The 14374-nt window shown below is 43.7% G+C and overlaps 2 protein-coding genes across 4 annotated transcripts in view; one reads left to right on the forward strand and one right to left on the reverse strand.

The window, feature by feature from the left end:
• pcyt1ba (phosphate cytidylyltransferase 1B, choline a) overlaps positions 1-5545 on the reverse strand; it is a 6448-nt gene extending 903 nt beyond the window's left edge. For 2 of the 3 annotated variants that reach the window (XM_048267169.1, XM_048267168.1), the window contains exons 1-7: positions 5329-5545; positions 3470-3569; positions 2406-2522; positions 1991-2142; positions 1394-1472; positions 609-751; positions 1-161 (exon numbers count right to left, since the gene is read on the reverse strand). The exon at positions 1-161 is cut by the window's left edge and continues 28 nt beyond it. In XM_048267169.1, the coding sequence (XP_048123126.1) occupies positions 1-161; positions 609-751; positions 1394-1472; positions 1991-2142; positions 2406-2522; positions 3470-3569; positions 5329-5367 (791 nt within the window). In that variant the 5' untranslated portion in view covers positions 5368-5545. The remainder of the gene's footprint in view (positions 162-608; positions 752-1393; positions 1473-1990; positions 2143-2405; positions 2523-3469; positions 3570-5328) is intronic. The other variant, XM_048267170.1, reaches the window with a different exon arrangement.
• A 1732-nt stretch (positions 5546-7277) lies between these two features.
• Positions 7278-14374, forward strand: part of pola1 (polymerase (DNA directed), alpha 1) — a 105720-nt gene continuing 98623 nt past the window's right edge. Inside the window, 10 exon segments of the mRNA XM_048266946.1 lie at positions 7278-7421; positions 8010-8134; positions 8911-9007; positions 9113-9193; positions 10344-10465; positions 10595-10657; positions 10897-10998; positions 11145-11292; positions 12928-13093; positions 13408-13580. Of these exon segments, the coding sequence (XP_048122903.1) occupies positions 7373-7421; positions 8010-8134; positions 8911-9007; positions 9113-9193; positions 10344-10465; positions 10595-10657; positions 10897-10998; positions 11145-11292; positions 12928-13093; positions 13408-13580 (1126 nt within the window). The 5' untranslated portion in view covers positions 7278-7372.

Raw genomic sequence — 14374 nt, forward strand, 5'->3', positions numbered from 1 at the left:
AGGAAGTTGCCGATGAATTCGCGTGACTTCTCCTCCCATTTCTGGATGAGATCGGCACTTTTCTCCTCCACCCTGTAGACGAAGTGCTTGGACTTCTCCTCCACCGTGCGCACCTTCTCCTTCATACGGTCCACCTGGTTCTGCAGACGATACTTCTTCTCCTTCAAAGACATCAGCAGCACATCAATATCTAATCTAATGGAGGGGGGACCACACAACCTTTTAATTGCAGGTTACAAAAAGCACTCTGGATTGACACAAATGCAGTTAGTTTGAAGATAAACATGCCTGTCCACTTTTTACATGTAATGAAAGATTTAATTAAAAGCAAACAAATAAGGTGGAAAATAACTCATCTAGACCAAATCAGTGTAAAATTACATTCTCCGAAGTTTAAACCCTCCAAATAAATGACCATATTCTAATGTTATGTGTGTAACTGGATTGGATTCCTACGTTGTCCAAAATTAAAGGCTCTGGAATGGACACAACTAAAGTCAGGAGTTATCACTCTGTATACCACCGGTGGTTGAATAAACAGGCCCAATAAATGACCAGTCCAGCCTCAGGTCATAACCTCTGGCAGGCATCTCGGCAGCGGCTCTTACGTTGATGTAGCTGACGTTCAGCTCCTTGGCTGTGTAGCCCCTCTGCAGGTTTCTTCTGGCGTAGACGTCATAGTCTCGCACGATACGCGTGATCAGGTCAGACGTGGAGATGCCCTCAGTCCTCTGAGTGGGCACAAACATACCTGCAAAGAGGACATTAGCACATATTATGCTTATGTAGCAAACATCTAATTCTATTTGGCCTAATAAGCCCCATCACTAGATAGATAGATAGATAGATAAATAGATACTTTATTGATCCCCAAGGGGAAATTCAACTACCAGTACTGGCATCAGTTTGCTATGACGTCAGTGGTATTGATGATTAATGATTACATTATTCATGATCATTATTTAGTCTCATGAACCCATAGTATGGTAAATATTCACTGAAAAGCGAAATTACATTTAGATGTATTTGTACATGCGTACGTGTGTTAGCCGCATACAACATCATAATCTAGTCAAAAGGAGCGTATTTTTCTGCAATATCACATTGTAATAGCATCTAAGAACACTTCGAATCAATATTACCTAGCCTTCAGCGGTATAAATATTTTAGGAGATAAACCACGCCAGCAGCAGCAAGAGCATGTGCAGCTTGAGTGCTCTACAGCAGAAGTCAGTTAAATGGAGGCACTTGTGGCACGACACACTTTTGGAGCAATCCGATTGGTTGTGTTACATAACGGCTGAAGTGCAATAAAAAGAGACTAATTGACAGTGATGTGGTGTTGCTAATAGCTAATTGACAGTGATGTGGTGTTGCTAATAGCTCTTCATACCAGCTTCTTTGATGTGCTTGTACACATCCTCTGTTCCTGCTGAAGAGTATGGGATGTCATCGTGAGCCACAAAGTCAATCTGAGACCACAAAATAACAGTGAATTAAGCACCAAACACACACACACACACACACACACACACACACACACACACACACACACACATGTACAGGCACGCATACACACACAGCTATAAGACTGCAGTTATGTGCTGTCTGGGAACAGTGGTCTAGGGTGTGTAGTGAAGACACACAGCACACACACACACACACACACACACACACACACACACACACCCAGAGGGTTATACTACAAATAAGTTTAACAGCTTACCCAGAAACTTCAGGAGTAAACACTGCTCTCAAAACAATAAGTCAGCCCAGAGCAGAGATCAGCAGTTTCCCCTGAAGTTCCCCAGGTAAGCTTAGTAGTATTCCCCACTGGCATCCTTACCTTGTGTTGCCAGGTAAGCTTGGTAGTATTCCCCACTGGCATCCTTACCTTGTGTTGCCAGGTAAGCTTGGTAGTATTCCCCACTGGCATCCTTACCTTGTGTTGCCAGGTAAGCTTGGTAGTATTCCCCACTGGCATCCTTACCTTGTGTTGCTCCAGGAACTCCGGGCTGAGCGTCCAGGGGGCGTCCCGCACCACCTCGTCCACGTAGCGGCAGTGTCGCAGCGCCTCGTAGCGCTCCTCCTCCGTCATCACCGTGAAGCCCTTATACTTATGGGTGAGCTCGTCACTGCACACTGAAACACACACACACACACACACACACACACACACACACGCATGTACACACACACGCATGCACACACACACGCACACACATACACACACACGCATGCACACGCACACAGACACACACGCATGCACACACACACACACACACACACACACACACACACACAGTAAGGTCAAATACAATACATCCATCATTGAACACATGATGCACTCAGAGCCAGTGAAAGAACTGCATGGCTTCCCGTCTGATTGCAAGGTTACGTCGTACCTCCGACTATCAGGTAGGAGTTGGGGAAGAGGTTCTTGGCCTGCATGAGGGCCCTAGCGTGGCCGGAGTGGAACAGATCAAAGATGCCGTCTGCATAGACCCGCACTGGACGGTCCACTGAGGAGGCAGGAGACAAGAACGTGGAAATGTATCGGTCAGTAGAATTGAAATGCATGACAAAGTTTGAGTTGAGTTTTACAAATAGTTGCCATGTACCATTGTATGCCAGTGCCAAAATGTCTGTTCCTTGCTTTGGCTTCTGTTTTTTACAGAATCTGTTTTAAGGCCCAATGTCTCTCAAACCTCTGATTTTCCCATTAAAAAGCTGTCCACCAGCTTGTGCTGCTTGCTGTCCTCTAGTTGCTCCAGGGCTTTTCCCTCTTGTCTGGTTGTCTCTCTTTTGTCGCTCAGTGCTGAATGGGGGGAATCTGGGTCACGGGCTGAAAAGAGGAGCCCTGAGTCTGACGTTCCTATCCTCCAGTGCCGAGCCATCCCTCCTCTAGCCAGCCCAACGGACCTCCTCTAGCCAGCCCAACGGAGCAGAAAAGACTTCAGCTCAACACAGACCCCTTGACAGCAAGCACAAACATGGCTGTGCGAGTTAAGGGGCCTCACACCATGATCAGATCTATCTATCTCACATTCTTTTAGGCCTTTACCTAAATAAACTAGCCGGTTTCTCACATTCTTTTAGGCCTTTACCAAATAAACTAGCTGGTTTCTAGTCTAGAGAAGCCCTTTCCATAATGTGACAACTACATACTACAATTACATAAGTAGCAAGTATCCTGAACTCTCTGGAGTAAAACAGAGTGAAATCAATTGTCGACAAATCGACAAATTGTGACAAGTTTACCTTTCTGCGCCAGTGTTTGTGCATCTCTGCACAAGGGGAGGGGTGGTTAGAAATATTAATGTGGGAAAATGGGTCTTGAGAACTGGATGTTGGATTTAGGAGGAGAGGAGAGGAGAGGAGAGGAGAGGAGAAGAGAAGAGAAGAGAGGAGAGGAGAGGAGAAGACAGGGGAGAACAGCATGGAGAAACAACAGCAGAACTGGACTGACCAGGGGTCCCGCGTCTGGCTTGCTCAATGGTCAGTCTCTCGTGAGGAGCACGGCATCCACAGCTGGTCTCCTTCGCAAATATCGCCGGCTCTGTGAGAGTCTGAGAGGGAGGGGAGAGAAAGGCAAAAGGAGAGAGAGAGAGAGAGACAGAATGAGTGAGAGAGAGAGAGAACGTAGAGGAAAAGTATACCATCACTAAGCAGCTCTCTGAAGCTCTGCAGTATGGCGCTCATTTCCATTCCAGACAATCCACACAGTTTGAATATGATGTGATCCCTCAGAGTGGATGACTAAGCAGACTGGCCAAAATTACTTATGATATGCAATTGCTCAGATTATAAAGTTCATACTGAGATGATTTAGTGGGATGTGTGAAGGCTCCGAGGCAGCTGGGTGCTGCCACGTGCTCCTTATTCCAAATGTACACTGCACCTTTCTGTTCCCTAAACTAATTCCGTTCCACATTTGGAGTATTGATTCCTTAACAGGAGATTTGACAGGAGATTTCTACACAAGCTATTGATCTGCTGTGCAGGACTCAGAGCTCCATTGTAGAGCGCCTGGTCCACTCAAGAGCAGGGGAGAGAGAGAGAGAGAGAGAGAGAGAGAGAGAGAGAGAGAGAGAGAGAGAGAGAGACTGACTGACTGGCACACCCACAATGTATGTCCAGACACCAGAGAACAGCCTTTCATAAAACAGTCCACCTGACACATACTAACATGATAACGCAGAAGCACTAGCTTGGACAGAGACATCTGGAGATGCTAAATGTTGCATTGCATTGCATCTGACTGCATCGTCAAAGAAAGGCAAAAAATAGAAACATAAATATTTCATACAAAGAAAAATGGCGCTGCTTCCAAAAGCATTACCACTGTGCCAAAGCCCAGTATATTTCCCCCGCAGAACAAGCGCTGTATTGTGTGGAGGAAGCGCAGCTTGACACCAGCACTGACACCAGGCTGCCCGCTACTGTGGCCATCTGTCTGCACACGACGTGCCACACCAGATGCCCTGCCGGCCCCACACACGACATGCGACACCAGATGCCCTGCCGGCCCCACACACGAGCTGCACGGGAGCCAACATGATATTCACAAACTCATGAAACTCACAGAACTAACATGGCTTTTGATTTTTTAGGAGGGAGTTTTACGAACTGCTCTTGCAACAGCCTGAAAAGACAGCACTGGCAATAAAAAAAACAACAACCAACATGCATTGCACATTGTCATTCCCATGGCAACAGAGACACATAAGCACCCGGAGGATGTGGTAGAGGACCTTTCCCAGAATCCAACACAAGGTGAAGAGGAGGAGCTTGAAATGGCACAAGGGCAGAGGATAAATAAGCAGATGCCTGCATGCTTCCTGGGCGTGCTCCGCGTTACAGCTGCAACTTCTGGGACAAGCCGAGGGATTACGAGGCCGTCAGCAAGCGCACGTCACCAAAGGCCTAACTCCTCCATCAGACACACATGCCCAGACACAGAGGCAGCAGCGTTGGGCGCATCCCTACACCGGTAGTCTCTTTGTCTCCATATCTGACACAAGGAGACTGCACTTAGCTGCACTTAGCTGCTTTTCACACAGGATCAACGCCTGTCTTTCAGCCCCCTCTCCCCCCTTCATGCCAATGCTATGTTGCACACACACACACAGGGAACACTAGCGATGGCCAAGCACGGAACACTCCGATTCATAACAGGCAACTTACCTCTTCCGGCATCCTCCTCTCTCTCTCTCTCTCTCTCTCTCTCTCTCTCTCATGGACCCAAACAAACACACATTCTCTCCTTGCCGGTCACCCTGCCTCAGTCTCCCGTTCTTACAAACAGAACAAAGCAAGTTGGCTCACCGTGTGCGGCTGGGGGCAGGTGTGTTCCAGTTCCTCCATGTTTTTCCCGGCTGGCTCATGGGAGAGGGCCACTCGGTCTGTCCGTTAGTCAATCCACCTGTCTGTGACTCAGCATCGGTGTGTGTGTGTGTGTGTGTGGAGCAGCCGTTTTCTTTCTCCTTTGGCTGCTGCTTTGTGGAGCTGCCGTCAGCCTCCCGCACTCTGCTGAGCCCAGACGTGCCCCCCACACTTCATCCCCTATTCCCTCCCCGCCTTCTGCCCCTCCCCACACACCCCACCTCCCAATCCCTGCAGCACAGCTACAGAGGAGGGACTGGCTTCCATACACATGCATCGGATGCTACTCATGATGACAACAATGAGGCAAAGCGTTCTGATACGGCGAGAGGGAGGCTGATGCCATCCAATCAGAGCCCTAAGCCCTCACCTCTGATTTGCATGTGGCGTGGCGATTGGCTGAGCCAACTGTAGCACCATCACACAACAATCAGCATCACTCAGCATCCCTGAACCAGTACATTCAAACCATACAGTATGTCACCATCCACAACGGAAGAGGCCGGATCTACTTTCCAACTGTACACAGTTAAGGAGGCATTGCAAAGCCAAAACCAGTGTGGACTTGTTTACGTTTTTACATTTGCATGAGGTTAGGAAGACAGATCCTAGTTGATTAAAAGTAAACATCATGTAAGGGGGGCATGGGCTAATTATTGGCTAGGCTACTCAGTTACTTACAAGGAAAGCTCCACTCAATATTTTCAGCAAGAATAGGCTGAGTCCATCTCCAAAAAACAAAATCGAAAGTTGTTGTAAGCCTATAGTTTAATGGCTGTAACAAGATAGCCTACATCCATGGTCCTCAAATAGGGTTTTTGATGCAGTTTACATCTTAAAAAAACAACAACTCAAAAGTAGCACATTATGATTCGTGTCACACAAAAGATAGTACATTTCTAGATTGCAACAACAGCCCAACAACAATTTGTCATTTCAAATCCAAACAATTGCTAATGCATATGTCCCATCAAGACTCTTTAATTATTAGCCTAATGGATGGCCTACCTTACGTGATCTTTTTGTGCGTCTTCTTCCCACCATGCTGTGAGATGCAGCAGTCTCCTCTCCTGAACTTTCTGTGAGCCCAGGGCTGCTTGCGCCTTTTAAAAACTGCTGGATGCGTCTGATGGTGGTGACGATAGCACAGTGCGCTCAAAGTTCATGCCAACTCGTCCTTCTGCTCAGCGTCTCTAAATGACCATTGTTCCCGCTGACTGAAAATCATTGTTGTTGGATTATGCATATGCCATAGGCTAGCCGTTCCTACTTTGAGAGAGAGAGAGAGAGAGAGAGAGAGAGAGAGAGAGAGAGAGAGAGAGAGAGAGAGAGTGCAACGTCCTTTGTGATGCCTAAAAATTTCTGGTGCATCAAGGGCACAGTGAAAGCGCACATCCCAATTCATTCGTTCACCCAGCGGTTATAATTCATCTAGGCCTAGATTATGGTAGGCGTATGATATAGCCTATCAACAGATTGGGCTATAGGTCAAATATGTTCTATAGTAAAACATAGGGCTACATCATCATCATCATCATCTCTCATAGCTATAGGCATATTTGTATAGGCCCTGCTAAGCAATAATGTAAACGCAACATAGGCCTAGTCCAAACTCAAGGATTCGTTGAGTTGCCACATATAGGGGATTACACAATCCCGCTGCAATTTGACTAGGCTACTTGACTTGAACTAGTTGATAGGCTAGGCTATTTATCTTGCTTTTGTCTTAAGAAATATGCTTTAGTGTGGATGGATAAATTAAAGAATATTTTCTTTTAGTTAGTTTAGTTTAGTTTTAATAAATGTGCATTGGGCAACTCAGTGTCAGTGTAAAACAGCGCATCTTGTGGCCAAGTTTTCCTATTGGCCCTTGCATGGTGACGGTATTTCCGCCATACAAGTTTACCCGGGAAGACGCTTTGGCGCGGAATCTGTTGTTGTGACCGAAGAATTCGTGCAAACATTGAGAGTCTGCTCAGGTAGACAAATGGCTCCGGTTTCAAATACCGACAAAGACATGGACAGTCCAACCACTGGTGAGTGGTCTTCGTGAGTTTAAATACAGTGAAGAAGCGATTTATCATTATCATGCAGAGAAGTGGGGGCAGCGTCCATCTCTGTCGACCAAGTTAGCCGATAACGTTACCTCAAGGAATTGACGTTAGCCGGCTAGTTCTGGATAAATTTAACTGTTGTCTGGTTAGTCTCTACGAACATAATTGTAGAGACGTTCATGCTCCTTGTGTTTTTTTCGACATAGGCTAACCGTAGACTAACCTAACGTTAACGTTTTTAGGATAACGTTCAGGGTGCAAGCTAAGTGAGTCGACATGAAATGTTCAGACTGAGGCTAACCGTTCGCCAAAGATTACTAGGCTAGTTTAGTCATGTAATTCAACGTTATACTTTGGGTTGGAGAAAATCCACCAATCTGACATGTGTTCTCATAGGAACAAGAGTGGTACGGGTTTCTGTATGAAGTTTACTCAAGTGATATTCTTTCTCGTGCACAACGTTACCAGTCTGCCGTACCCGTCACCTGCCAGCTGTCTAGTGTCTACGGCGCGCTTCATGTCATGGCAGGCATTCGACTCTCCATGATGAATTTGTTTTGCGTCATATAGATTCTGGGGATGGCTGCGGCCTTGCTGCTACACGCTCCAGGAGGGAGAAGAGGGAGAAAGTTGGGCGCAAATCAGCCTTGGAGCAGCTGAAAAGGGCCAAGAAGGGAGAGAAAGTGAAGTATGAGGTGAGTGAAAGATGGAACACCTCCTGTCGTGTCGGCATTATTTCATTTGAAACCTTTGCACCTGTCCAACTCTTTGACCAAATGTTTTCATGTGAATCACTTGTGAGTAAACTGACACTAAAAGTAATTTTACCTATTATAATCTAAAGCAGTGGTTCTCAACCTTTTTTCAGTGATGTACCCCCTGTGAAATATTTTTTCAGCCAAGTACCCCCTAACCAGTGCAAAGCATTTTAAGTTGAGAAAATACTTAAAACAGAACACTGTGCCATCAGTGTCTAATTTATTCAACTTTGGAACTAATAAACACATACAAAATTCAAATATTTGGAAAAAAAACTATTTTGAACATTTAAAATTTTAATAATCCATGACTACATTTATTGCAAATGATTCAAACTAATGTAGTGAAAACAGTTACCATATAACCATTTAATTTTATGAACTTATATTTTCCTGAAATATTTATTAAATAATTGTTTTTAATGTATTTTTGCATGGATTCTACTTTCTAAATATAAGTATATTTTAAAATCTCACGTACCCCCTGGAGTGCCTTCACGTACCCCCAGGGGTACGCGACCCCCATTTGAGAACCACTGATCTAAAGTATCCTGTTCAGTACCTGAGCAGACCCTCAATATTTACAGAAAAACAACTCTTTCTGGGGTTAACATTATCATAACTGTATCACACACTTTTGTTTGGGACTTAACAACCTTGATATTTTGCCTAGTGTGAAAAGCCATGTTTGCTAATGCTGCTTGCTTCCTCAGCTGGAGGAGTTTGAGAATGTGTATGAAGAAGTGGATGAGGCTCAGTATTCGCGCATGGTGCGAGAGCGACAGGACGATGACTGGATCATTGACGATGGTGAGACTCTACCTCAGCTGTTCATCACTCACATTTGTGTCGCATATGTCATTATGGTGCATTTTTTCCTCAGGTCTTTACTAAATGTGTTGTGTCTCTTAACAGACGGGATGGGCTACGTAGAAGACGGAAGAGAGATCTTTGATGAAGAGCTCGCTGATGACGCTCTGAATCAGAATGCTAAAGGTAGGGGAACATGTGTTATCTGTAGGTCATGCACTTTTCTGAATCAGAATGCTAAAGGTAGGGGAACATGTGTTATCTGTAGGTCATGCACTTTTCTGAATCAGAATGCTAAAGGTAGGGGAACATGTGTTATCTCTAGGTCATGCACTTTTCTGAATCAGAATGCTAAAGGTAGGGGAACATGTGTTATCTTTAGGTCATGCACTTTTCTGAAGCAGAATGCTAAAGGTAGGGGAACATGTGTTATCTTTTAGGTCATGCACTTTTCTGAATCAGAATGCTTGAGGTAGGGGAACATGTGTTATCTTTAGGTCATGCACTTTTCTGAATCAGAATGCTAAAGGTAGGGGAACATGTGTTATCTTTAGGTCATGCACTTTTCTGAATCAGAATGCTAAAGGTAGGGGAACATGTGTTATCTTTAGGTCATGCACTTTTCTGAATCAGAATGCTAAAGGTAGGGGAACATGTGTTATCTTTAGGTCATGCACTTTTCTGAATCAGAATGCTAAAGGTAGGGGAACATGTGTTATCTTTAGGTCATGCACTTTTCTGAATCAGAATGCTTGAGGTAGGGGAACATGTGTTATCTTTAGGTCATGCACTTTTCTGAATCAGAATGCTAAAGGTAGGGGAACATGTGTTATCTTTAGGTCATGCACTTTTCTGAATCAGAATGCTAAAGGTAGGGGAACATGTGTTATCTTTAGGTCATGCACTTTTCTGAATCAGAATGCTTGAGGTAGGGGAACATGTGTTATCTTTTAGGTCATGCACTTTTCTGAATCAGAATGCTAAAGGTAGGGGAACATGTGTTATCTTTAGGTCATGCACTTTTCTGAATCAGAATGCTAAAGGTAGGGGAACATGTGTTATCTTTAGGTCATGCACTTTTCTGAATCAGAATGCTAAAGGTAGGGGAACATGTGTTATCTGTAGGTCATGCACTTTTCTGAATCAGAATGCTTGAGGTAGGGGAACATGTGTTATCTTTAGGTCATGCACTTTTCTGTCTGTGAAACTGATATCTAAATCATTTCATTGCTTTATCCTCTCAGTAAGTTGTCTATGACGAGGGTCTGTTCTTGTTGAGCTTCAGTTTTCCTTTGATAACATTCCCAAGCTCATGTGTTGTATCAATTGGAAACAGGAAAAGCAGGGGGTAAAGCTGGAGATGCCAAAGACAAAAAGAACATCAAGAAAGTATCCCTGGCCAAACCCAACAGCATCAAGAGCATGTTTATGAACAGCAACGTGAAGAAGCCAGCTGAGGTCAGTAAGATCATCCTTCACACGGCGTCTAAAGCCGTCCTGTGTCACTGATATATTACGTACATTCAGTGTTCAATTATTTAAGTTGCTATGTATAAGAAGTTTGTTTTGTTCCTTATCTCTCTGCAGAAAGATGTTGATCTGTCCAAAGATGACTTATTGGGTGACCTTTTGCAAGACCTGCATTCAGAGGTGAGCTTTAAGTCCACAAGGGCAAATGACCCAATTACACTTAATACTTGTGATGCTAATTTCTGAAGTCATGAAAATTATTTTTTAGGAAATATAATCAAGTCATATCATATTTTTTTTAGCTGAGCCAAAACATTCATGTATTCTTGTATGACTAATGCATTTATGTCCATGGAGAAGTTTGAGACTTTTTTGTGGAGGAAGGAGAGTGAACCCTTTACACTTTTTATATCCATCAGAAACCAGCCCTCCTCACGCCCCCGCCTGTTGTCACACTGAAGAAGAAGAAAACAATGGGGTCCCCCATGAACCCCTTCTCCGTTAGGCCTCAACCCCCAAAGGTATTTGCTGTGCTCACTGATTTGACACCAGGGACAGAAGTTCAGAGAGAATCTGAGTCAGCCCTGTGTATTGATGCATTGACATTTACATTAGTACGTTGTACAACCAAAGGATTAAAGTGTGTGTGATGCTCTGATTGTTTCAGGAGATGCTGCCTGCTCCAGGGTCAAAGGTGAAATCATCAGTCTCTGCGGCACCATCAGCCCCGGCAAGAAAGCCTCAACCCCAGGCCCCCAAACCGGCCCCTCTGGCCAAAGCCATTAAAGTGGAGGATCCAGATCCAGAGGAAGAAGGTAATAGATTACTAAAGTGTGACATCACGTTTCCCTAGCAACCAATTTTCTGTTCTACACAAACCAAATTAACAATGTGAAATACTATGCCAGACCAAAGTTTTATAGAAAAGGATTTTTTTTTTTTTAAAAAGTGTCCGAAGCCTCCCCGGGTGACAGTAGTAACGTTATGTAATCAGAACAGATTAGGCCAATTTACCGTTGCGTTATAAACTTTATATTTCATGCTAGCGCAAACTTTTCCTTTTAATACCCTGGAAGAATGCATAAAAGCCTCGACATGTTTTGATCTAGTGATTTTCACCTCTTGAAATGTATTTATTCTCGTTTTCAGAGAAAGAATACAGCGAAGCAATAGTAAACGCCATTCTAATCATTGAAGCAATAGTAAACGCCATTCTAATCATTGAAGCAATAGTAAACGCCATTCTAATCATTGAAGCAAGAGAAAACGCCATTCTAATCATGGAAGCAGCGCTCTCTTCATACCAGTCCCTGGCTTCTCCTGTGACATGACGGGCCCTCATTGCAGGGCGAAGTGCCAAGTCTAAAGTCCAACTAAAGATTGCTTAATTAAGTTGTTCCGGGGTCAATGTAGTCCTATGTAATAGAATTGACAACTCACTTGAAAAGTGTCTGCTAAATTAATATAGGGCTGTCAATCGATTAAAAAAAATAATCTAATTAATTACATACTCTGTGATTAATTAATCTAAATTAATCGTATATATATTTTTTGCTGTGAAAGTATTTTAAATATTTAAATTCAAATGAATCATTGAATAATCAGCATTAGTGACATTAAAGTTCAAAAACTCTTATTATTATTTTCACTGTTCAAATAATTGCCATAATAATCTATGATATGACCTAATATGCCGAGGAAATAAATTCAAAAGTGCTTCGGGAAGAAGTTTTTTTTTCACATACAAGGCATTTCAGGCCACAGATATAACCTAGGGGACACAATGAAAATAAATTAACACTCCCCTCAATGTCAACACTTATTTCTTTGCATTGATGTGCGACTATAGAGTTGATGAACTCCGGTGATATGCAAATTCCTTGCTGCAGACTTTGCAGAGGACTTTATTTTCAACACTTTTTATTTTTTATGAACACCATCAGGCCGCTTTTAAAAAGTAAATGTTCCAATCAATGATCCAGGCAGCACATTTTCTTCTTTTTACTGACTAGAATGGCTTGGGGTCAAAGGTCATACGGAATCGATTAATCTGCACTATTTTTTTTAATCAGTTATTTTTTCTCAAATGAATTAATCGAAATTAATCAGTTATTTTGTCAGCCCTAAATTAACAAGATAAATTACAAGTGTTAATAACTACGCAGAATCTATTTGCAAATGTAATACCATGAGAAGACAGATAGATACTTTATTGATCCCCAAGGGGAAATTCAAGACCCTAAGCAAAAACATCAGTGGGCCAGCTAAAAGCTGCCTCACGCCACATGATTGTTAGTTCATGCGTAAGGACTTTGCTCATAGACTGAGTTTGCACTTTGCCCAACATTTGAATTAGGACCCCATAATCTTGTGTGTGCTGTGCGCATCTTTGTAGTATCAATGCTGGTTATTGTCATTGTCCTCATCAGCACTTGGTATGTGTTTTTCAGAGGAAGAGCCGCTGCAGTTTGACGAGGTGGACTTTGATGAGCCGATGGAGGTGGGTGACGAGGATGTCGCAGAAGCAGTAGTGAAGACGGAGGCCAAAGCCAAGCCCGAGGTCAAACCCGCCGTGAAGGTCGAGCCCAAGAGTGAACTGCACGATGCTATGCTCATGTAAGTCTGCCAGGGCGACACCAGCATTAGATTTACATTTATTCATTTAGCAGACACTGTTGTCCAAAGTGACTTAAATATGTCCACTATATTACAAGGGATTACATTGTCCCCGGAGCAACTTGGGGTTAAGTGTCTTGCTCAAGGGCACAATGGTGGAAGCCGGGAGTTGAACCCACAACTTTCAGACTACTGCACGCTAGCCCAGCTCCTTAACTTTGCTGTCTGCATTTTTCGCTGGCCTGTATTTGGGGACCGGCTGTTATTTGTACGCATGTGTTGTTGTGATTGAGTGTTGGGTGTTTTCCCGTCAGCTCGGACGTAACGGGAGGCTGGGAGAAGATGGAGGAGGACGAGGGGGCCAGCGAGGCCCCTGTGGAGGTGCAGGTGGACGCCAGTCAGCTCCCCCTGGTGGACGGCCCCGACGGGGACAAGGTGTTCCGCTTCTACTGGCTGGATGCCTTCGAGGACCAGTACAGCCAACCAGGTGCGTTTCTTCTACTACTACTACTACTCTGATCTCCTGCTGAATAGAGTGTAATGGGTATTGTCAGGGGTTGCTTATGGTTATGGTTCTTAGCAGATGCTTTTGTCCAAAGCGATGACATCAATAAACATTATGTTCACTTTAAAATGAACAGTTTATAGTAAATTCATATGGCGGAAATACAAAATTCAAACTACATAGTAAATGCTTATCAGAAGGGCGACAAGATATTAGGTTTTGGGCTTTTGGTGAGGGTAGAATCAATTTTGGGGGATGCTTGTGATGAATGTTAAATTGTTATAACATTTGAATAACAACACAAATAACTAAAGTGAAATAAAAGGCCTATAATTTACAGACCATTACTGTGTGTTTTAAATATCAATGTCTTAGGTAATACTGTCAATTTTACGCTGATTAACTTGATGGAAGCCTATTTAGAAATTGTGCATTGTCACTTTAAGGGCTTTGTGTCTAAACGGTTCTCAAAGCGCCAGCTCTTGTTCAAGGCTTATTCACAAACTTGAGCCTTGTGTTTGTACCACATTGATGGTACAATATTAACAACTAGATGTACCGCATAGCGGTACAAAATATGACCGCCGCTCAGTCCTGTACATCCATTCCGCGAAAATCATCATAAATCATGTTAATGAATTTGTCTCCATCTTCTACTCCATCCCCCACTCGTGAAACTTTTGTGTATGCTTGTTTGGAATGTGTGTTTGCGGGCCGCACACAAAGTAGCCTACTGGCGCTGCAAAGGTGAATAGATTTGTAGCACTTACCAAAAA

The sequence above is a fragment of the Alosa alosa genome, chromosome 16 (genome assembly GCF_017589495.1).
Source record: "Alosa alosa isolate M-15738 ecotype Scorff River chromosome 16, AALO_Geno_1.1, whole genome shotgun sequence".
NCBI classification, from domain to species: Eukaryota; Metazoa; Chordata; class Actinopteri; order Clupeiformes; family Clupeidae; genus Alosa; species Alosa alosa.